The 24,513-nt window shown below is 41.0% G+C and overlaps 1 protein-coding gene across 2 annotated transcripts; it reads left to right on the top strand.

The window, feature by feature from the left end:
• The first annotated feature begins 1,327 nt into the window (after positions 1-1,327).
• LOC130189466 (adipose-secreted signaling protein homolog) lies at positions 1,328-24,291 on the top strand. 2 transcript variants are annotated; one of them, XM_056408248.1, is made up of 6 exons: positions 1,328-1,464; positions 8,606-8,690; positions 11,487-11,623; positions 11,863-12,016; positions 14,704-14,829; positions 21,445-24,291. In XM_056408248.1, exons 2-6 carry the CDS (start codon positions 8,672-8,674, stop codon positions 21,543-21,545), a joined length of 537 nt encoding a protein of 178 aa, XP_056264223.1. In that variant the 5' UTR covers positions 1,328-1,464; positions 8,606-8,671; the 3' UTR covers positions 21,546-24,291. The 2 variants fall into 2 exon arrangements, with proteins under 2 accessions (XP_056264223.1, XP_056264222.1); XM_056408247.1 differs by lacking the exon at positions 1,328-1,464 and having other exon boundaries at positions 7,729-8,690.
• The last annotated feature ends 222 nt before the right edge of the window (positions 24,292-24,513 follow it).

The raw sequence follows: 24,513 nt of genomic DNA, 5'->3' as shown, positions 1-24,513 counted from the left end.
TAACAACTAAAACATTACTTTGACTTAGCTATATTAATAACTGTGTTGCATTAAGCAATGCAACACTTAATTGAAAACTTGATGTGCTGTGTACATGATATGAATATTAAACTGCTGTTGCTAACAAACTCACATCGGCCCAGGTTTTTTCATTTATATTTATACATTTATTTTCTTCTAATGATATTCTGGTATGTGTTTGCATCATGTAAATAATAATTTCTTGCATATAATCATTCTATTGCCTTTGCTTTTATTTTGACATAGTCGTATCTCCGGGTCACCTGATTGCTTTGCGTCTCTCTTTGAAAGAAAAAAACTAAAGAAGGATTTGCAAAAATACTAAATCGGCTCATTATTTGATTTTGGTTCCCAATTTTAGTTTTTGTTAAACTAAATTATTAAACAAACTGTCAGAGCGTCGTACACAGTGCTGCCGCTAGCCATGTTGGTGCCCTAAGCATAACTCCTTCTGTTTTGTGATATACATGCCTAAAAGGTGCCTTATATTTCTAGACTGAAATAATAACGGCATTGTAATTTTTATAACTATGAGGATCTTTTTAGTTGCCAATTTTGTGGTGCCCCCTCAGGACTTGGTGCCCTACGCACAGCGCGTAGTGCGCGTTATGGGAGCGGCGGCGCTGGTCGTACACAAACCATTCTGGTTTTTTTTTTACAAACCCAGCTTTTGTTTTTGCCTTTGAAAGGAGACGGAAACATAACCCGGAAGTAAGAATGTTTCAAAATAAAAGTCAAGGCAATAGAATGAGCAAGGCATTCTTATTTGGTCACAGCACATACCAGAAGAAAGTCAAAAGAACATAAATGAATGAATACAAATAAATGAACAGTACTTGACTACAGGCAGTTTAATATTCATATTCATGTAGACAGAAATCAAGTTTTCCAACATACATCTAGTTATATATGTCTGTGTCTTTAAAAATGATCTAGGCTATTGATACAGATGTATTTAATGCTGTTTATTTTAATCTGAGATTTGACATTTTATTTCTGTAATTTTAGAACCAATCATTCCTACAAAAGTGAGCATGTGTTGATGATGAGGCATACAATACAAAATGGTGATAATTGAATAAAAAGAGACAGTTGGTTTATTCTTTTTAAACACTAAGCATAGTTTATTTGTCACACGTAATTCATGTAATCCGTTACATGGTTAAACAAAAGAGGCCAAAGGACCAAGATGAGAAGATATAATGTTGAGGTCCAAATAACAGGACTTTAGTCTGGCAGACACATGCTCTGCGCGTGTCCGCCGAGAAGGCACATGCCCGCGCAAATGGCCCTTCTCTCCGTCAGTTTAACGCAGTAGCCTCTCGTCTTGACAACGCTTCACCGGGACAGATGTCGGCGTTTCTGCTCTGAGGGGACAGACGGTATGACACCACTGGCTGTATGACATATGAATGCGCTCCTGAAGAAAGATCCAACTAAGCGGTACGTATCCGCCATATGATTGGCCTCATTTCACTGCAGTGAGAGATGCTCGCGTGTTTGTGTTTTGACCGCTCGAGACACTTCAGATCTTTTTGTCAGTGCGTAGCAATATATCTCATTCTAACACCGTGCGAACATGCATTAAGCGCGATGTGTCCGTGGGCTGTGTGAAAGAGGTCATGTCCAGTTGAGAAACTGCGGTCAAGCCAGCCGCCACTTCGGAAAACGCAGTCAAGCCAGCCCGCCCGATATTTTTCAGTACACGTATATACCAGGCATTACGGTGTGAGTGTGTGAAAAATGTTTTCAAAATAAGAGCGAACTTCCGGTGAACGTGATATGACGAAACACGCCTTTAAATACAGATAAAGTGATGGATTAAACTAAATGAAGAGATGAAAAAGCATGAATGGTATGAATGATGAATACATTAAATGAAAGAAAGTAATTATTCCAATATTGGGATATTCTGATTTAGAATTTCAAAATAAAAGATAAAGAAAATCACATTCATGCGCAAATGTGTCTAATTTCAGAATAGATTTAGAACAAAATGGTGCGTAGTTATAACATATGTTCACTTCTGATTCATGGTAGAGTACCTCAAGGTGTCATCCAGAGATAATCAAGACATTCTGACGTTTGATTTCTCAATGAAAGCACTTCATAAAGAAAATAATAGTAATATATTTCCAATATTTGATATTTCTTTAAAGCAGATCCTTACATTTCTTGAAAGAAATTACACTGCAGTCTTGTTAGTAGTGACCTCTGCTAGCCCCATGATTATTTTCATGAGATATTACCGTGCGGATTTTGAATAAATTCAATTTAAAGTTAGCAAAAAATAAATATTATTAATATTATGCCAATATTTGAATTTTATTTAAAGCAAAACTGTAACTTTCTTGAAAGAAATTACACTGCAGTCTTGTTACTGGTTACCTCTGCTAGGCCCAGGATTATTTTCATGAGATATCACTGTGCGGATTGGGAGAAAATTCAATTTAAAGTAACACTATGTAACAATTGTACCTTAAAATAACAGCTTGAAAAAAAATTGCCGCTACAATGACTTTTAATATGGCGATTTGCGCCTCCGCTATTGCCATCGGGGGTCTGTGGGGAAATAACTCCGCTATGTAGGATTCTGGAGCCGCCCGCTCCGGGGCGGATTTACTTCGACCTGCTTTCTGGCAGTGATTACGCAATGTCATATAATGTCACTCCACGCTCGCAGCTACAGTATAAGGGTAGCTTTTTTATGTAGCTTTTTGGTGTTGTCAACAATATTGTATTCGATCACACGTACTCCACATTCAAACATTTAGAAAACAACGTATATAGGCTGAAAACGTGATCGGTATTTCATCTAAACTAAATGTCATTCCTTTGGTTATGTTGTAACAATTCGCCCTTAGCAACTCAATCAAGGGGAAAAGGTACAATACGCTAAAAAAAAGGGAATGGACGGATCTGCGAATTCTGGTGTTAACTCTCTGCTCAAATGGTCGTAAAAGAAAAACACACAGTCGATATGCGGAAACCCAAATGTTATTATATTAAATCAAATTCAATGCATCTGCAAGCCCCCAAAATGAACACATCCACTACAAACAATCAAACCCACTCAAAACGAAGTATAATCCCCGGATCCCGACAGTCCCCAAAGTCTTTGCAGTCCCCCAAAACAAAAGTAAATGACTGCACGCGCACACACACACACCCTCCCACCAAAAGCCGGCAAACAGCTGACCGACCAGGCGGAAACGTGGCGAGGCGCCGCGTTCAATCCCCGCGCTACTTCACCCTAGTCCGGTAGGTGCTGGCCCAGTTCACAGTGTTCCTGCGCAGTCTTCGTATTAGCAGGGCTCTCAAGTTTTGAAGACAGGCAAGAGTGACATTTCCATCAGCATGTTTGGAGCGCGCCTGTCAGCCCGCTCCAAACAAAAAACCCCACGCGTCACCTTTTATAACCCGTGACACGTACAAATAATAACAATAATTATAATTATAATACAGGACAACACATGATCCCAACTCAATACAAGTGTATGCGAGGGTGCATCTATCGTAACTGGGTATTTACGACACCGAAGTAAACGTTAAATACCTCAAACTGAAGGGGGCGCTAAAAGGGAAAAACTACATAATGAGGCTTTAAAGTTAGCGAAAATAAATATTATGGCAATATTAGAATTTTATTAAAAGCAGATACTTACAAATCTTGACTGAAATGACACTGAAGTCTTGTTAATGGTGACCTCTGCTACGCCCAAGATTATTTTCATGAGATATTACTCTACAGACTTTCAGGAAATTCAAGTTCAAGTCAGCTAAATAACAGGACCTCAAGTGGGAGCTGAACATCAGCTCCATCACTGAAAAGGCACGGCAGAGGACGTACTTCCTGATGGTGCACTTCTACACTGCCATCATCGAGTCCATCCCCTGCTCCTCCATCACCGTCTGGTACGCTGCAGCCACTGCTAAGGACAGGGCCAGACTGCAGCGGATCATCCGCTCTGCTGAGAGAGTGATTGGCCGCAATCTGCCATCCCTCCAGGACTTGTCTGCTTCCAGGACCCTAAAGCGAGCAAGGAAGATTGTAGCTGACTCCTCTCACCCGTGTCACACACTGTTCAAGTCCCTCCCCTCTGGCAAGAGGCTGAGGTACATCAGGACCAAGACTTTACGCCACACAAACAGTTTCTTCCCGTCGGCAGTTGGGCTCCTGAAAATCCCGGGTCCCCCACTGACTTAGATTCCCAGGACAATTTCCTTCCGCGCACTTAATTATTCACTTAAATACACTGCATGCACTTAGGAAAAACTCCCAAGAATTAGAAAACTCTTCCTTAGACTTTTTGTTGCTTCCTGTTATTATTTGTTGTGAATGCTGGTAAAGTTCTTGCCATATGACTACTTACTTCATGAGGACATTTTGTTAATTATAACTGAATTGTTTCTGTGTTGGAATATTGTTGCATATGCTGTTGTTGTTTTTTTACTTAATGTCTCAATCACTTTGTTTGTCTTCTATCCAATTTATTTGACTTTTTGTCACTTACGTGCAGTACTTAAATACAGGTAATGCAGCCTAATTTGTTGTATTCAACACATACAAAGAAAATAAGAGACTTTATACTACTATCAATACATATCCGGAAAAAATACATCTAGAAACAAATCAATGGGATGTTCTTTCTGCTCCTACCAGCTGTTTTAGGAACAAAACTAGCAGAAATAGATCAACTTAATCTTGAACGCTGGAGGGCTTGGGCTGGAGACCACAAGACAATCTGGCAGAGGACAAGTGCAAGTGAGGGGACCTAAGTAGACAGGGACTAATGAGGGAATGGGCAACAGGTGAGACGGGCATGAGGACCAGGTGAAGGGAATGAGGGATTGACATGGGAGTGATCAGAGGCAGGTGAGAGAACAGGTGAAGGGAGTTGGACTGACGAGATGGGAAGCAGGATCTGGAATGACATGATAGTGAGTGAAACAGGCAGACAGGATGAAAACAACTAATAAAAGGAACGTATGGAGCTAAATGTTACGGACTAGTGTGTAACTATGGGTTATTTCTAGTGATGGTGAGATGAAGCCTCATGAGGCATCAACCACTTCAGCCAATTGGTTCGAGAAAGGGTTCATTTCTCGAAGCTTCATGTGCTCACGAAACCACCTACTGGCCAAGTGTATAATTACAGGCAGCTGTATCTGAACCACATAATGTGATGCATTGAATTTTTGTGTCTGTTATGGCTGTTGGGAATGACTGAATTACAAAAATGTATGACCAAATCATTTCTGTACATAAATTATCACATATGTGCATAATAAAATATTTGTTGAATGTATTATGTGTGTGTAAATGTTCCCAAAATGGTAGTATCATATGATATGGCAGGTTGTGTAATGTTATTATGTCACTTTAGGAAAATGGCATGGGCTTAAGCAGGCAGAGGACAGTGAACGTGTGTGTGTGTAACTAAGAGGGGACTGAATATGTTTGTGTAACTTGGACAATGATGTACAGGACAAGGGACATTTTATTCATTTTTATTCAGAAATAACAGTTTCTCAACAGTTCCATCTTATCACCTATCCTTCTCTCCTCACTCTCCTAACTCTCCAAACTATCTCTCTCTCTAAACTCTCCAAACTCTCATCCAACAACCCACATTTTGAATGGAGCCTGAGGGGTTTATATTGCTGTCAAACCTCCCGGCAAAATCTGAACCACTTCCCGAAGCAGTCACGTGGTACAGCCGGGCAGCGAGGCTTCGGACGTCATCATTTTTGGCTCCTCCCCTAAATGAAGCAAGCCTCGATACGCGCTTCGAGGAAACGCCCCCTCCATTACTCGACACACGCTTCGAAGCGTCGGCACATCTCGTAACAACACTAGTTATTTCCTTTCTAATCTAAAGTTAGACATAACTAACTAGAACAGGCACTCGGTAGAGCCCATACCTTCGCCGCAGCCACTTTTTTGGTACTTGGCATGAGAGTGTGGGGAACTGTAAATTGATGTAACTTGATACCGGATATGTGGTAAACATCACAAAAGAATTATGTATGAACATTTGACCGCGCTATGGTAAAAAGAAGATTTTGACCTTTTCATGACCTTGACCTTTGACCCGATCAATCCCAAAATCTAATCAAATGGTCCCCGGATAATACCCAATGATCCCACCAAATTTCATGCGATTCGGTTTAATACTTTTTGAGTTATGCGAATAACACACAAACACACACACACAAATAAAGAAATACACAGCGATCAAAACATAACCTTCCGCAGAATGCGAAGGTAACTAGAATGCAGTGCCATTTTTGATGATCTGCTTTAAATAAAATTCAAAGGTTGGAAATATATAAACATTATTTATTTTTCGCTAACTTTAAATTGAATTTTCTCACAATCCCCACAGTAATATCTCATGAAAAAAATCCTGGGGCTAGCAGAGGTCACCAATAACAAGACTGCACTGTCATTTCTTTCAAGAAAGTTAAGGATTTGCTTTAAATAAAATTCAAATATTGGCATAATATAAATAATATTAATTTTCCGCTAATTTTAAATTGAATTCATTCAAAATCCGCACAGTAATATCTCATGAAAATAATCATGGGCCTAGCAAAGGTCACCAATAACAAGACTGCAGTGTAATTTCTTTCAAGAAAGTTAAGGCTTTGCTTTAAATAAAATTCAAATATTGGCATAATATTAATTTTCCGCTAACTTTAAATTGAATTTTCTCCCAATCCGCAGAGTGATATCTCATGAAAATAATCCTGGCCGTAGGAGAGGTCACCAATAACAAGACTGCAGTGTAATTTCTTTCAAGAAAGTTACGGATTTGCTTTAAATAAAATTCAAATATTGGCATAATATTAATAATATTTATTTTTTGCTAACTTTAAATTAAAGAAATATCAAATATTGGAAATATATTAATATTATTTTCTTCATGAAGAGCTTTCATTTAGAAATCAAACGTCAGAATGTCTTGATTATCTCTGGGTGACACCTTGAGGTACTCTACCATGAATCAGAAGTGAAAGTATTTTGTAACAACGCACCATTGTGTTCTAAATCTTTTCTGAAATTAGACACACATTTGCGCATGAATGTGATTTTCTATATCTTTTATTTTGAAATTTTAAATCAGAACATCCAATATTGGAATAATTACCTTCTTTTATGTATTGTATTCATCATTCATACAATTCGTGATTTTTCATCTCTTCAATTAGTTTAATCTATCACTATATCTGTATTTAAAGGCGTGTTTCGTCATATCACGTTCACCGGAGTTCGCTCTTATTTTGAAGACAGTTTTCACACGCTCGTACCGTAATGCCTGGTATATACGTGTACTGAAAAATATCGGGCGGGCTGGCTTGACTGTTTTCCGAAGTGGCGGCTAGCTTGACCGCAGTGTTGAGAAGGAGGGATGCTCGTTCATTGTGAGCAGGGGTGTTGCCTCATTCTCTCTCTCTCTCTCTCTCTCTCTCTCTCTCAGTGTTATATATATATAATATATATATGTATATGGATATAGATGTATAAATATATCTATGTACATATATACATATGTATATATATTTAGATGGATAGATAGATAGAAGAAAACATGCAAATATATTTTCCTTAAAATTGTATATATATATATATATATTACAATTTTAAAGAAAACGTATAAGTATGTATTCTTCTCAGTACAGTAGCTGTTGCGGTGTATGGTCTTGTTAGGGACACTATAAGACATTACTTTACAGGTTCTGTCTTCAGGCCCAGGTCATTATCCAGCAAGAAAAAAGAAGCTTAAAGCTACACTACTGTATCAGAACTTCTCAGATTTCATCTCATTTAGACATCATTTTATTTTATTTGTGTATTTGAACAACTTATCAAGAACAACCATAGTCTGATCTGTTGACCAATGAGCAGCTTAGGAAACCTTACGTGTGGTAATGAGCAAGTGATGCTCTTTCACTTCTGATTCTGAAAAGTGAACTCCACGCTGAAGTGCCTTAAAGCTGCATACTCTCTACTGTCCACCAGCGGGCAACTCCTCTGATTGTATAGAAGTCTATATGAGAAAAGGTCTCTACTTCTCTTTTGATTTATTACCTCTGTGTAAACAGTAAATTTGTAACATTTTGGTCACCAAAACATGTCTTACTCAGCATTTTGTTGTACGTAGCTCCGCCTTCTCGTCTCACTTCTTCAAAAAGCCAACATGGCGACAGCTAAAAATCTAAACGGCACTCCACAAAGTGTGTGACGTCGCGCTGAATTCATCATCCTGCCAAACCGGGATTGAACCGGCGACATTTCCGTCACGAGTCTGCTTTTGTAACAAATCGGAAACTCTGCCCAATATATGTAGTTTATTATATGTTATGTTAAGAATTTAATCGACTACAGATCAAAGTTTAGGACAGAGAGACGGAGTTATGTGTCAGATCAATCACCCTGTGATATTCATACTCTGCACCATCTCTTATGAAGCAAAAAGAGCTCATGCTTCAAGGCTCTGTCTTTACTTTAGTACACTTTGAACTTTCTAATCTCATACGGTCTCTTTCTGTTGTCCTCGCTGTCATTGTCTGACCTCAGACTGGTGGCCAGTGATGCCATCTCTAGGGCATTGTCTGACACTTCCCAATTCCTAACCGCATTACCATGGCAACAGGAATAAAAGGTAAGTTTGACACTGCACGTGTGTGTGTGTGTGCGCGCACATGCGTGTGTGAGACTGCGCTACTACAAATGAGCCAGAAGTCACAAGGTTGAGTCCTTTTTCCTCCAAGCAATTGTATCTGTTTGATGAGTTAACACACCCTCTATCCGGCCTTTATTAGCACGGGGCAACAGCTTACTGTGCAGCTCCCGACAGTATCACTACATACCAACATTTTCTCAGATCACTTTAAAAAAAAATGCAAAATATAAACAGTGAGTCGGGGGATTTGGGCATATCATTATGTTCAATACCAAAACCAAGAAAGGTGTTTTTAATGGCTGACTTTTCTGCTGTAATGTAGCATTTTCATATCTGTGTGGTTTTGGACCAAGAATTTTATATAGCCCAATATCACAAATGACAAATTTGCCTCAGAGGGCTTTACAATCTGTACACATACGACAGGACCAGGGCAAACTATACACTCAAAGAAATGACTCATTGGATGAACTAAATTAAAGTGTTGGCAGGTTTTCCATCCAATAATTATATGCAACTCCAACTCAAATTAAGCACATCAGTGCAATAAAATGTATTTAAGTTAGTCCAACTCATTTGTATCAAATACATCTAAATTAAGATAATGATATTCATTAAATTAATTTGTGTTTGTCCAACTCAAAATATAAATTGGAAATGAAATATTCGATACCGCTTATCCTCATTAGGGTCACGGTGCACTGGAGCCTAACCCAGCTGACATTGGGCGAAGGCAGGGTCACCTGGACAGGCCGCCAGTCCATCCAGGGCACAGATAGAGACAGACAACCATTCACTCTCACACCTATGGGCAATTTAGACACCAATTAACCTGACTGCATGTCTTTGGACTGTGGGAGGAAGCCGGAGAACCCGGAGGGAACCCACGCTGCCACGGGGAGAACATGCAAACTCCACACAGAAGGACCGCCCCGACCGGGAATTGAACCCACGGCCCTCTTGCTGTGAGGCGACAGTGCTAGCCACTACACCAGCCCTGAAAGCGTGTTCACCTCATGCAAACAACTGATTTTCAGCTGGCGCATGCGCAAAGGGTAGTCCCCAATTAAACACATTTATTTTGCGTTGATATGCACACCATCGAACCTAAATAAATCTAATAAATGAAAGTATTCCTACATTTTGTGTTACACCCATTACATATAAATATCTATTTTTGTAATTGATTTATTTAAATGTATCAAACAATATTTAAATGTGTCCCCTCTATGACGGCCTTGAATTGTTTTTTTGAGTGTAAGCGCTGTTAAAGAGGAAAGTCTTGAGTCTACTCTTAAATGAGGTGACTGTGTCTGCCTCCCGGACTGAAGGTGGAAGCTGGTTCCATAAAAGAGGAGCTTGATAACTGAAGGCTCTGGCTCCCATCCTACTTTTTAAGACTAGGAACTACAAGTAGCCCCGCATTTAGTGAGTGCAGATCTCTAGTGGGGCAATATGGTACTACAAGCTCCTTAAGATATGATGGAGCATCACCAATCAAGGCTTTGTAGGTTAAGAGAAGAATTTTAAATGTGATTCTTGATTTTACAGGGAGCCAGTGTAGAGCAGCTAGTGCAGGAGTGATGTGATCTCTTTTCTTAGTTTTAGTGAGAACACGAGCTGCAGCATTCTGGATCAACTGGAGGGACCTAAGAGACTTATTAGAGCAGCCTGATAATAAGGAGTTGCAGTAATCTAGTCAAGAAGTAACGAACGCTTGAACCAGTTTTTTTGCATCGCTTTGAGACAAGATGTGACAGATTTTTGTATGTTGCGTGTATTTAAAAAAATGCAGTCCTTGAGATTTGCCTTACCCACGTGAACAAGTACCTGAAATAGCAATCAGTTGATCCAGTCTCTGTAACAGTATGTGTGGTGAACGCAGCACTAAGGTCTAATAAAACAAGTACAGAGATGAGTCCTTTATCTGATGCTATTAGGAGGTCATTTGTAATTTTCACCAGTGCTGTCTCGGTGGTGTTTTCTAAATCCTGACTGAAACTCCTCAAATAAATTATTATGATGTAGAAAGTCACACAACTGATTTCCGACCACTTTCTCAAGGATCTTGGAGAGGAAGGGGAGGTTAGAGATCGGTCTGTAGTTAGCCAACACCTCTGGATCCAGAGTGGGCTTCTTCAGGAGAGGTTTAATAACAGCCACTATGAAGGAGTGTGGTACGTGGCCTGTTAGCAGAGACACTTTGATAATATCTAGTAGAGAGCTGCCAATTAAAGACAGAACGTCTTTAAGCAGCCTCGTCGGGATGGAGTCCAAGAGACAGGTAGACGTGTTCGAAGTAGAAACCGTTGAAGATAATTGGTCACGGTTGATGGAGAAAAGCCATCCAAATATACACCAGGGCATACAGCGGTTTCCAAGGCCATTCCACTTGAGGACAGATCGGCACTGGTTAAGGGCAAGAGATTATTAATCTTGCCTCTAATAGTTAGAATATTTAAAATGCCCCTCCTCATCTCAGAGGCATGTGCTTTTCTTTGGTTCGTAGCTTGTTGTAGACTAGTCCCAGCTGAACGGAGTGACATTCTATTCATTTATTTAGAGGTTTCTGTCGACTGCCCTCCTTCGTCTTTGTTTGCATTTGCTTAACAGGATTTAAGAAAACATTCTAAAAAATAATCGTTGCTGTTTTTGCTTTGTTGCACCGTTGACATACACCCTCGTCTTTAGCTGTTATTCTTCATCACATCGTCATAATCGGGCCTACCTTGGCTGCTAGATAATTTAACACTTCTATTTTTACTCCATCCCCAGGCTCCACCTCTAAGGCCGGTGGGGTGCATTTCCCTGACGACGACAAGCCCCCCGGCTCTCCGACGCGGAGAGATGACGATTCAAACCTCTCCACTCTCATTGCTATCCAAGACAAGGATGGCAGCTATTTGGTCAAGGTGTGCCCATGGAACTGTTTCACTCATAGTGAAGAACCTACAGAGAACTAACTATCAGCTCATCTGCTGCTCCCCTTTACACAGTGTGTCTTAGTTTCAGCTCATCGTGGAGCTTTCTGGCTGCAACTTCACTGTTGTGGATTCCTGTCAGCGCGCCTCAGAGTGTTGTTTCCAGCATGTTCGCCGCTGACACGTTCTCCTTCCCTCTTTGCCTTCTCCTCTGTCGTTCCCCTCTCTAGGCGGGGTTCCTGAAGAGCCAGCACTGCTATGAGATTGTCTTCACCGTCCCAGATGTCCCCACTCAGGGCAAAGAGCTCTCTTGTCTCCCTTCCTCTTCTCCAACCCGGAAGTTCCCCAACCTCCGGGTTCAACATATCAACTCCACACTGGAGGGTAAGTCCAGGCATTCAGAACAGTTTACTGCCTTAACGGGGGATAATCTGTGTTGGTACAAAGTCAGAGATTCTGAAGGTGTGACGGTTGTGATCTCACTTCGAGATTGTGCATGAATGGATGAGTGGCTGGTTGCTTGTGGTATCGAGATCTCCACCAGAGGCAACCTCACTGTTTCCTTTTCTGCCTTTAGTCTACCATGACTCGCTGTGTGGAGCGTGCTGATTGGCTCGTTGTGCAGTCTATCATTCTAGCCTTTTCTCAATCGTTCTTGTGGAGGACACAGAGGTTAAAACTCTGTGGTTGTCAGGCAGTAAGCAAGAGACTGTGCATTAGTGGCAGATTAAGTTACACAGGGAAATATGAGCTGACCTCCGGGGTTCCAGACTTGCCTTTTTTTTGAAACACATGCAGGTTTTACAGTTAGATTAGTGACCTGATTAATGGTTGCCAGTATTTTAATTGGGCCAATGATTTGTGATGGCTCACCACCAGATTATCAGTTATGCAGAAGGAATGAAAAAGATGGAGCCTGGGTGGAGCTGAAAAGAAATAAAAAAGTCAGTGTGAAAGTCCAGAATCTCGGTCAGTTACGCAAAAATTATCCTACACACACCTCTCTTTTACCCTTAGGATCTTTGTAGTCTCTTTGGGATGACAATGTTGGCCAGTCGAGTATACAGGAGAGGAGGAGGATGAAGCCCACTGACTTTGGTGATCTCCTGACCAGCACCACCCGCTCTTAACCTGGGAAATATGCACAGATGTTGTACAGACATCAATGGTTCCCAGACAATTCATCCACAAAATGCCATCATCATGTTAAAATGTCTATTTATTCAATACTTTCGTGAAAGATAAATGTCTGAGGCTGATCTAGCTTAGCTTTTTGCCGACACAGTGGTATCGCTGTACGACAGCTGGTACAGGTTTGAGATCACTGAGATCATTTACAGTAATTGTCCAGTTGGTCCACCAGAGAGTGTTGACAGACTGATCTCTCATTAGGAGAAGCGTTTAGCTCAAAGCACCGCTGTGTCCATGTACATTCCCACAGAGCTGCTCACATGGCTGTAGACTCTTGAATGAACTACCTTTCCCCCATTGGTATTTCACAACACAGTATCAATATGAGTATTGATATTCATTGGATATAAAAAGGAGAGGAGAAAAAAATTGTGAGAAATGTATTCTACAGATTTGAATTACAATTCAGATTCTATAGAAACAAATGACTGACCACGTGTGTAAGAGCCACAACTGTGTTTTTAGCAAATTTAAGTTTCAGAATTGTTTATAATTTAATATTTAGATTTATGCTCAATTTGGAGGAACTATAAATTTAATATATTAAAAGATCTTTATGTTAATGACTGACGCTCGAGCCAGGCTATTTAATGACGTCATGACGGCAACAGGGGTAAGAACAGAGCCGCATTAGACACGAGAGATATAGTTTTTTTACCGTAAGACCATGAGATCGTTTTGAACGTTTATTATTTTGTATACTTTGTCAGCGTTTTTTGCTGTTTAAAATCAAATCGAAAAGAAAAGGAAATGAACGGTCTCCTGTCATGCGCGTGAGAGGAAATTCACTGTGTCTGCAGCTCTTTAGCGGATTAAGAAAACAACAACGACGGAACGCCGCTACAACGTGAATAATTATTCTAGTTGCAGCCTTGATGTTGCTTTCTTCACTCACAGTTTTCAGGTACTCTGTGTACAATATAGAGTACCACCTGAGGCGATGGTCCAGGTGGATTGTGGGTTTATAACACACTGTAAGGTCTCTCCCTCTAGCAAGCATCCTTAGGAGGTGCTATAGAGAGCTGAAATCCTGCATCCTCGCCTAGCTGGTGACTGCTCCACTAGTAACTGAAAAGCCTTCACACACTGAAGATGTTGTTTTGTGCCAAGAATTCCCACAATAATATCATGTTTTTAACCTATTGTTTTTATCATCGTACTTTTACTTTGAATGCAGTATTTACACGGTGAAAAAAGCCTTGTTATTTTTTGGGAACAAGGTTGAATTTCCTGAGTCAACCAAACACGTTTTGTTAAATGGACATATTCAAAACACAATATAGTGTACAACAGCAGGGAGACTCTGTCAAGACGGCAAACGTTTGTGTTATTTGTGTTGCTAATTGGTCATGCGTGTGGGCTGTCAAGGCCTTCACTCTGGCTTTCTTCATGGAGGACTTCTTCCATCGCATCCAATGAGTCACTGGCACACTGTCAACACATCAAGCAACTGGAGGTGTTTAATATGTGTTGAATGTAGAACATATGTATATTTATTCTTTAATTCTATCTGAAGACGCTTAGTGTTTCTAACTAAGAGACTTTATGAATTGTGCATCAAATATGTAGCATGCCACTCAGGAGACACTGTTTTGATGCAGAGCTGAGGGAGCAATATCCCAATATAGATAGATAGATACATAGAAAGACAGATAGATAGATAGATAGAGATAAAGAGAACGAGAGAGAGAGAGATAGATATATACTTTATTCCCCCTGAGGAGGATATTTGAAAAGAAGGGTTCAAAGTGCATCTGAAGCACCAAAAGAAAATACAACTGTGCCTCTCTCATCCTGCACCGCTTCTTTCCTTGATGAGACACAACTGAATAGTGTGAGTGAATGAATACATGTCGATGAACCCTCTCCCTCTCGTAAAGGAGGAGTCAAGGTAACATGCAAGTACAAGACTCACCAGGAGGGGGTGCTGCAGGAGGAGATCACTCTGGCAACAAGAGGGAGAAAAGGCAGTAGTCTGAAGGTCAGATTCCAGGCCAAGGTCATTGGTATGTACACACACACACACACACACACAAATAACTAAATGTGTTCCCAACACATTTTACACCGGCGCATGTCATTCAAGTGACGGTTACGTTGTGCTGGCTCACTGTCACACTTTCACGGTTTACTTGTGCACATGAATGGATCAGAGACATCCGGAAGTTCAGTGAGACCTGACATCCAAAAAAGACAACTATTTAAATGTTTTTTTTAGGGCTGTGAAACGATTAAAATTTTTAATCGGGTTAATCACAGGTTTTTGGGGATTAATCATGATTAATCACATATTACCGATATTCTCGGTATATTTTGTGAGAACATAGAGATTTATGACAAAAGACGGATATATACATTTATACATTCTTCTATACAATGGTGCTGCAACTCAGCAGATATTTAGCAGTTTTCTTCCATCTGGAACATTAATACATCTTCATCCTAAACAGAATGTTTAACCCTCCTGTTACCTTTCGGGTCAATTTGACCCCATTCAATGTTTAATGTCGGTGTTCTTTGGGGTCAATTTGACCCCAGGCTGTTTTTCACTGTGTCAAACATATAAGAAATATCAACTTTTTTATATATTTAAAGGGCTATTTAGGTAGTCAACAAACAAACATAAAGTACCTCACACTTAAACTTGGGAAGCAATATTAATTCTAATAATTTTCTGGAGGTTTTAATTGCTGGGGTCAAATTGACCCCGAGGGTAAAATATGTTAGTAAATGTAAAGGTAACAGGAGGGTTAAACAGAACATTTTTCTCTTGTTTGTCAACCATTATATATAGTCATATATAACATCATGTATAGTTATCCCCCTGCCTCCCTTAATGATAACGATACATGCAACAAGTGTAGTTTATTTGCTAGGTTGGAGGCAGGTCTAAGTGGGTTAGATGCACGGCTCCGCGCTATCGAAGCTCAGACAGCTATGCTAGTTAGCCCGCCCTCTCCCGTAGCCGGCGCGGAGCTACAGTCAGCTGCTAGCTGTTCTCCGGTGGTGCCCGATCAGCCGGGATCGTGGGTAACTGTTCGCAGGAGTAGTAAGTCTACACAGAAGCCCGCTGTGCACCAACCACTTCACGTTTCGAACCAGTTTTCCTGCTCAGCGACACACCCGCTGAGGAACACACCCTGGTTATCGGGAGCTCTATAGTCAGGAACGTGAAAATAGCGAAGCCACGGACCAGAGTCGTGTGCCTCCCGGGGCCAGAGCGGGCGACGTGGAGTCTTGTTTGAAGCTGCTGGCTAAGGATAAGCGGAGATACAGTCAGATTGTAATACACGCCGGTGGTAATGACGCCGAGCCCGCCGGTCGGAAGTCACTAAAATTAATGTGGAATCGGTGTGCTTATGCCAAGACGTTGTCGGACACCGTAATTTTCTCTGGCCCTCTCCCAAATTTGCAGACAGACGAATTGTATAGCCGAATGTCCCCTTTCAACCGCTGGCTGTCGAGGTGGTGCCCAGCCAATAATGTGGGCTACGAGACAACTGGAAGACTTTCTGGGGAAAACCTGATCTGATGAGGAGAGACGGCATTCATCCCACGTTGGACGGAGCGCCTCATTTCTGCGAATATGACCAAGTTGATCACCGGACTTAATCTATGACAACCCAGGGTTCAGATCAGGAACCGGGAGCAGAGTTGTAGTTTAACACCCTTCTCTGCTCTTCCATTCGAGCAGTTACCCACCCTTGACTTTAGAGTAGAGACTGTGTCTGTCCCACGGCCACTTCAATTAAATAAATCAAAAGTAAGCAGAAGAGGAGTCGTACACAATAACCTTATACAAGTTAACACAATTATTTCAGCAGTGCAACAAAATAGGTCTATTAAATGTGGTCTCCTAAATATTCGATCTCTGTCATCTAAAGCTGTGTTACTGAATGATTTAATATCAGATAATCACATTGATTTATGTTGCCTAACTGAAACCTGGCTGAGCCATGAAGAATATGTCTGCCTGAATGAATCGACTCTCCAAGTCATATTAATACTCACATTCCTCGAGGCACCGGTCGAGGAGGTGGAGTAGCAGCCATCTTTGAATCGAGCCTATTAATTAATCCTCAACCAAAATTACACTACACCTCATTTGAAAGCCTTGTTCTTAGTCTTTCACATCCAACCTGGAAAACACTACAGCCAATTCGATTTGTGATTCTGTACCGCCACCAGGTCCATATTCAGAGTTTATATCTGAATTCTCAGAATTTATATCAAGTTTGGTTCTTAAAACCGATAAAGTTATTATTGTTGGAGATTTTAATATCCATGTGGATGTTGATAATGATTGCCTTAGTGCTGCATTCATCTCCTTGTTGGACTCGATTGGCTTCTGTCAGAGAGTACAGAAACCCACTCACAGCTTTGGCCACACGCTTGATCTTGTTCTTACTTATGGCGTGACATTGAGCATTTGAACGCCTTCCCACAGAATCCTCTTCTGTCAGACCACAACCTCATAACTTTTGAATTTATACTACCGGAGTGTACAACCTTAGTCAAAAGTTTCTACACTAGATGACTAACTGATAGTGCTGTAGCTAAATTTAAAGAAGCGTCTCCTTCTGTATTTGATTCGATACCACGACTCAATATAACAGAGGACTCCTGGACTAACTTTAGTCCGTCCCAGATTGATCATCTTGTTGACAGTGCCATAGGCTCTCTGAGAATGACACTGACTCGATAGCCCTCTGAAGAAGAAGACAGTGAGGAAGAGGAGGTTTGCTCCTGGTATAACCCTCAGACCCGCAAACTGAAGCAACGTCACGAAAGCTTGAACGCATATGGCGCTCAACTAATCTCAAGAATCCCGCTTAGTTTGGCGAGATAGTCTTAAAACATATAAGAAGGCCCTCCGTAATGCCAGAGCAGCCTATTACTCATCAATAATAGAAAAATATAAACAACCCCAGGTTTCTCTTCAGCACTGTAGCCAGGCTGACAGAGAGTCACAGCTCTGTGGAGCCGAGCATTCCTATAAACCTTAGTGGTAATGACTTTATGAACTTCTTTAATGAAAAGATTTTAACTATTAGGGACAAGATTAATAATCTCTTGCCCATAACCAGTGCCGATCTGTCCTCAAGTGGAATGGCCTTGGAAACCGCTGTATGCCCTGGTGTATATTTGAGGATTTTCTCCTATCAACCGTGACCAATTATTTTCAACGGTTTCTACTTCTAACACGCCTACCTGTCTCTTGGACCCCATCCCGACGAGGCTGCTTAAAGACGTTTTGCCTTTAATTGGCGGCTCTATTAGATATTATCAATGTGTCTCTGCTAACAGGCCACGACACACTCCTTCAAGGTGGCTGTTATTAAACCTCTCCTGAAGAAGCCCACTCTGGATCCAGAGGTATTGGCTAACTACAGACCGGTCTCTAACCTCCCCCCTCCTCTCCAAGATCCTTGAGAAAGTGGTCGCAAATCAGTTGTGCGACTTTCTACATCATAATAGTTTATTTGAGAAATTTCAATCAGGATTTAGAAAACACCACAGCACCGAGACGGCACTGGTGAAAATTACAAATGACCTCTTAATGGCAGCAGATAAAGGACTCCTCTCTGTCCTGGTCTTGTTAGACCTTAGTGCTGCATTCGACACCATTGACCATGACATCCTGTTACAGAGACTGGAGCAGTCGATTGGCATTTCAGGCACGGCACTAATTTGGTTTAAATCCTATTTATCAGATCGATCTCAGTTTGTATTTGTAAACGATGACGCCGATAACCACCAACGTTAATCACGGAGTTCCACAAGGTTCTGTGCTTGGACCAATTTTATTTACCTTATACATGCTTCCTTTGGGCAATATTATCAGGAAACACTCCATAAACTTTCATTGTTATGCAGATGACACTCAACTATGTTTATCGATAAAACCAGAGGAGAGCAACCAACTCTGTAAAATTCAAGCATGTCTTAAAGACATAAAACATGGATGACCTGCAACTTCTTGATGTTAAACTCAGACAAAACCGAAGTAATTTTAATCGGCCCTGAGCACCTCAGAGATCAATTATCTGGTGATGTGGATTCTGTAGACGGCATTGCCCTGGCATCCAACACCACTGTAAAGAATCTTGGCGTTATCTTTGATCGGGACTTGTCCTTTAACTCCCACGTAAAGCAAATCTCAAGGACTGCATTCTTTCATCTACGTAATATTTCAAAAATCAGGCACATCTTGTCTCAAAAAGATGCAGAAAATTGGTTCACGCTCGTACATTTCGAGACTGGATTACTGCAACTCCTTATTAGCAGGCTGCTCTAATAAATCTCTTAGGTCCCTCCAGTTGATCCAGAATGTTCTCACTAAAACTAAGAAAAGAGATCACATCACTCCTGCACTAGCTGCTCTGCACTGGCTCCCAGTAAAATCAAGAATCACTTTTAAAATTCTTCTCTTAACCTACAAAGCCTTGATTGGTGATGCTCCATCATATCTTAAGGAGCTTGTCGTACCATATTGCCCCACTAGAGAGCTACGCTCACTAAATGCGGGACTACTTGTAGTTCCTAGAGTCTTAAAAAGTAGAATGGGAGCCAGAGCCTTTAGTTATCAAGCTCCTCTTTATGGAACCAGCTTCCAATTTCAGTCCGGGAGGCAGACACAGTCACCTCGTTTAAGAGTAGACTTAAGACCTTCCTCTTGACAGAGTTTATAGTTAGGGCTGAATCAGGTTTGCCCTGGTCCAGCCCCTTGATATGCTGCTATAGGCTTATAGCTGCCGGGGACGTTTTAGGATGCACTGAGTACCTATCTCCTTTTTTCTCTCCTTAAGGATGAATTTTCATCTCTCAATCACACGCTACTAACTCTGCTTTCTCCCGAAGTCCTTTTGACTTTACGCCTCATGGGGTCATCGGACCCTATGAGACGGCATAGATCCTATCTGCCTGATGGATCCCCTGGGTCGTGGAATTCCTGCTCATGACTACGCCACTGTCCTGTTGAGACTCCGCCCACTCCTCCTCCCCACCGCCATCTGCCTGATGGATCGTGGAGGTCTCCATCGTGGAATATGCCTACTATGAACTATTCATACACTCTGTCATATTCATTGAATGTATTTTAACTCTAAATCTGTCCTTCTGTACACATTACATCTATTGCATCTGTCCATCCTAGGAGAGGGATCCTCCTCTGTTGCTCTCCTGCAGGTTTCTTCCCTTTTTTTCCCCCTGAAGGGTTATTTGGGAGTTTTTCCTGGTCCGATGTGAGGTTTTGGGGCAGGGATGTCTATGTGTACAGATTGTAAAGCACTCCGAGACAAATTTGTAATTTGTGAAATTGGGCTATACAAATAAACTGAATTGAATTGAATTAACTCCACCATGATACAATCTAAAGGCCTCTAGTCTTCCTCTAGCAGCTGCTGAGGCAAACTGACTGTGTGGGTTTTCTTCATGAACTGGGCCGTGATGAAAGGGACGGCGGGGACACCGCTGCAAAGCTGAAACCTCACCGGCCCGGACAGGTGGACAGATTGACAAGTGACTTTTTTTTTGCTCGGTCCGATGCGCGCACGGAGCCCTGTGGCGCGAGACGGAGATCGATAAGTGTTAACGCAACGCGAAGAGACAGAAATGACATGCTGCTGTGGAGATACGATCAACAACAGACGTTTAGTTTAATAAAAGAACAAAGACGTGCTATAGAGAACATGTCAGGGGCGGCCAATCTTTTAATGTCATGCGATCTACCAACACTACGCCGCGATCGACTGGCAGGTCGCGATCGACGTGTTGAGACCCTGATCTACAGGAAGTAAAAGTCGTAACAAGGTTTCCGGAGGTGAACCTGCGGAAGGATCATTACCGATGAACAGACCGTCTGCATGAGAGCGGACAGAGTTCAGATTGAAGTGGTGTATTGGAAGCTCATTTTGCAAGTGACTTTTTTTTCGTCCCGTCGACCAACAACAGACGGATTGGAAGCTCATTCTGCGCATGCGTTAAATGCGTAAAAAAAAAAAAAAACTAGTTAAACCTGAAATTGGATTAACTGAGTTAACGCGTTATTTTTCACAGCACTAGTTTTTTTTCTTGTAAGTGGCCATGCTCCAAGATCCATAATACACCCAATTCAATTCAATTCAGTTTATTTTGTATAGACACCATCACAAATTACAAATGTTCCTTAGAGGGCTTTACAAGTTGAACACATACGACATCCCTGTCCCAGGACCTCACATCGGATCAGAAAAAACTCCCAAAACAGAAAAAAACCTTTACGGGGTTAAAAGGGAAGAAACCTTCAGGAGAGCAACAGAGGAGAATCCCTCTCCCGGATGGACAGAAGCAATAGATGTCACCACACATACAGTAATAGACATTACAAAAAAAAACGAATTAAATGTGTAGAGATGAACAGCGTTACAGAGTTACAACACATTCAATGAATATGACAGAAATGTTTAAATATTTAGTAGTAGGCATGGACCACGATCCAGATTTCCACAATCCATGAAACAGAAGGAGGAAGAGAGGAGAGTGTCCTGATACAGAAAGTAATGGACGACTGAACTAAATCAGCTGTAATACCAGGAGTGAACACAAACTCTCCCCTTCTCCCTTTCTCCCCCTCTATACAGACCCACATCACGGGACGCCCATGCTGCTGGAGGGGGTGAGGTGTCTGGATGCTCAGAAACACACCCACAGAAAGCAAAGCAGTGACCGTGAGAGGAAATGATAACATCATACAAAGTTATAATGTATATGTGTCTCCCTCAGTGTTATTTAGAGTCTGGGTTGAGGCCAACACCAAATTAGAACCGCTGTATTTGAATAAATAATGGGTCTGTGATGCTATGTTTTGATATTGTGGCATTTCTAAATATTTGTCTGAAAACTAAATTATCTCTTTCACAAAAAAAGGTGAAATACCAGTCTGCAGCTGTGGATGAGCCTTTATCAATCAATTTAAGATAGCCATTGGCCTTCGTTCGTGGAGGTACATTCACCAGCACTCAACAGGAGCTATGAACATATACGCATTCAAGCCACAGCCTGGAGAAGTCACGATCAGCACCACACGTACAGTTATAGACATGATAATAAACATGATAATTTTACAGCAGCCCAACAAAGGAAAACTCAAATGTTCTCCTAATGTCCCCGTTCCTTAACTATGTGCAACAACACTCATCAGAACACAGGACAGTCCTGTACATAAAAAAACCCGACTTGCACAATGGTAGTGCAATAATCAATGTTGTTCGATTTTTGCACTAAATGTCAATGTGGGTTTCACGAGTGTTGCTGATCAAAAGCAATCATTTCTCTGTGAGCCACAGAGCCAGCTGGCCTGGAGTCACTCACACTCAGGTCTTCTCTTATGATGACTACTTTGAAATGCATAAAAAGTCCAATCTCAATATAGAGTTGGCTCAAATCTTTTAGATGTAGTCAGCAGGGTTTCACGCAGCTGATTCTGTGACTGCAACCAAATATCTTACTGCACCTTATTATTGCACCAATACTATTATCATTGTAGAAGGAACATGTATTTGACTTTAGTAATGCCACTTGTTCAAGCGCATTGTGGCAGCATGGCACCGTTTGCAATAAGAGGCACTTGACTACTTTATGTCGGCCATCACTCGTTACTAGCAGGGGACATGATGGTATGTTGTTCCCGTACTTCTAAGTAGCCATAAAGTAAGAGATTTCCCAGGAAGCACACTGGATATTGTATGTATTTAAACCTAAGATGGATATTTAATTTTGTATAATGTAGGTCATTGCATTACAATGCTAAACAGCACTTTACTATTACATTATTTTTGTTGTGACAGCTTAATAAGCAAAAAGTATTATCTAAAGATTTGACTGTGTTGTAGAACAGTTTATCCCTGTGCAGGAAAAGCCATTATTTGTAACTTTTATTATTTTATTATCTTTTATACCTACCTAAGGAGACATTTTCTGTTCAGTCAAAAAAATATTTATTTGCTTAAGCATCTTCTCTGTTGACATCAGCATAGCCTTATTCATGTGTATTATGACAGCTTACATCAAATATTACAATACAATGTCATGTTTGAGTTGTTTTAAATATACTGTGAATGCTGTATCAGCGTTACTATTGCATGTAATACTGTAAGTCACAAAGTGTAACCAATGCAACTGCCCCAACCAAATAACGAAGACATTTTAACTTCTGATGAAGGAAGCCGCAGCCCAGAGTGTTACAGTTATTTATCACAGGAGTAGTCCCGTTATTACTGTGTTAAATAATGTGTGTATTCGACTGGTAAATAAGCTTCATGCATGATAGTCTTCCCAAATGAAAAGCACTTTTATGATCTTTGAAGCATGAACACAATCGGCAGAAGTAAAAAGCTAACATTAGGCTATAAAGGAACTTCACCACGGTCACATGACCTCATGTCACCACCATTAAGCTAAGGGAGGAGACATAACTTAATATGTAACTGTAACACGCTCCTGTCACCTTCCCCGGGTTCCCCCCCAGCACCAATGATTGAGCACACTCAGGGTTATTGTTTGTATTACGTTTTATTGTCACTGGCACGCTGTGCTTGCTCTCCTCTCCTATTGCCTCCATTCCTACTGAGTCTAATATAGGGAAGAGTAAAAAAACATTAGATCCGTTCCAGCTGAGGCCAATTAGGCCTCTTCCCAGCACCTGTTCCCTGAGCCACTCCCCCTCTTCCCTCTGCAGCTGAGCCTAACCACGCCCCCACCACCACCACAGTAACCGACTAACAATGTCGGAGCAAGCTGTTATGACAACTGTTCCCTACACAATGTAGCTGATTGCATCATGTAGTTTGCTGAGCAGTTTGCAGCTAGCAGCTTATTGTAGTAGTCGGAGCTAAACTCCAAACTATATAATGTGCTAAAAAGCTTGTTTGGCCCATCAGTCTGCCAATCTAACGATTACATAAGCTCAAGAAGAGAGAACAGAGCTGTCAACAGTATCATTGGGGCTCCTCAGTCTGATTGCTATTATATATATATTATACCAGTACCACATTAGCAATGTACTACTACATTATGCTTCTACTGAGATCAGATGGTCAGTTTTTGTTTGTCACGAGTCAAGTTTATTTGGCCCTAGAAGTTGAAGTTATTATTGAAAATAATTGCAATTGAAATCACTAGGTTTCCTCAAATTGTTCAACCGAAGTGACAGTTTAGCAAAGCTTAGCAAAGGCTCGTAGTAATGTTGAGTAACACAAGTTACTCAACATTAATGTTTACTGGTGTTAGAATGGAGCTCTAATGCCTCTGATCTAAAGACACATTAATGACCAAACATGACAATTGTGGATACATGTCCTGTTTGTGAAGACATTGTGGATTGTGTAAATGCGGCCTGCAAGTATGTGATGCTCTGACTGATCTGCCGCCTTATCTTTCTGTCTTTTTGCACTTGATGTCAATAAAGTATCCTCTCACATATGTACTGAGCTTGTGCTCATGGCCTTTTTTGTGGTTCATCTTATATCTTATGATACTTCTTGTGGTCTCGACCATTTTTGTGACGTCATATCGGTAAAAATAAATGTACACTCACTGCCTTTAAGGTTTTTTAATCAAATACCAACTTGGACATAAATGTTACATAAAGTAGAGGTAATCAATTGTTCATTAGTGGTACAACCAACTAATGTTATTTACTCGATGTTTGC

This window comes from Pseudoliparis swirei, chromosome 24, assembly GCF_029220125.1.
Source record: "Pseudoliparis swirei isolate HS2019 ecotype Mariana Trench chromosome 24, NWPU_hadal_v1, whole genome shotgun sequence".
Taxonomy (NCBI): Eukaryota; Metazoa; Chordata; class Actinopteri; order Perciformes; family Liparidae; genus Pseudoliparis; species Pseudoliparis swirei.
This window is presented reverse-complemented; position numbering and strand designations above follow the sequence as displayed.

Bases quoted from the DNA above. Each gene is read 5' to 3' on its own strand.
- LOC130189466 (XM_056408248.1), top strand. The intron at 12,017-14,703 runs GTAAGTCCAGGC...CCTCTCGTAAAG, and splicing joins TATCAACTCCACACTGGAGG to GAGGAGTCAAGGTAACATGC. The intron at 14,830-21,444 runs GTATGTACACAC...CCCTCTATACAG, and splicing joins ATTCCAGGCCAAGGTCATTG to ACCCACATCACGGGACGCCC.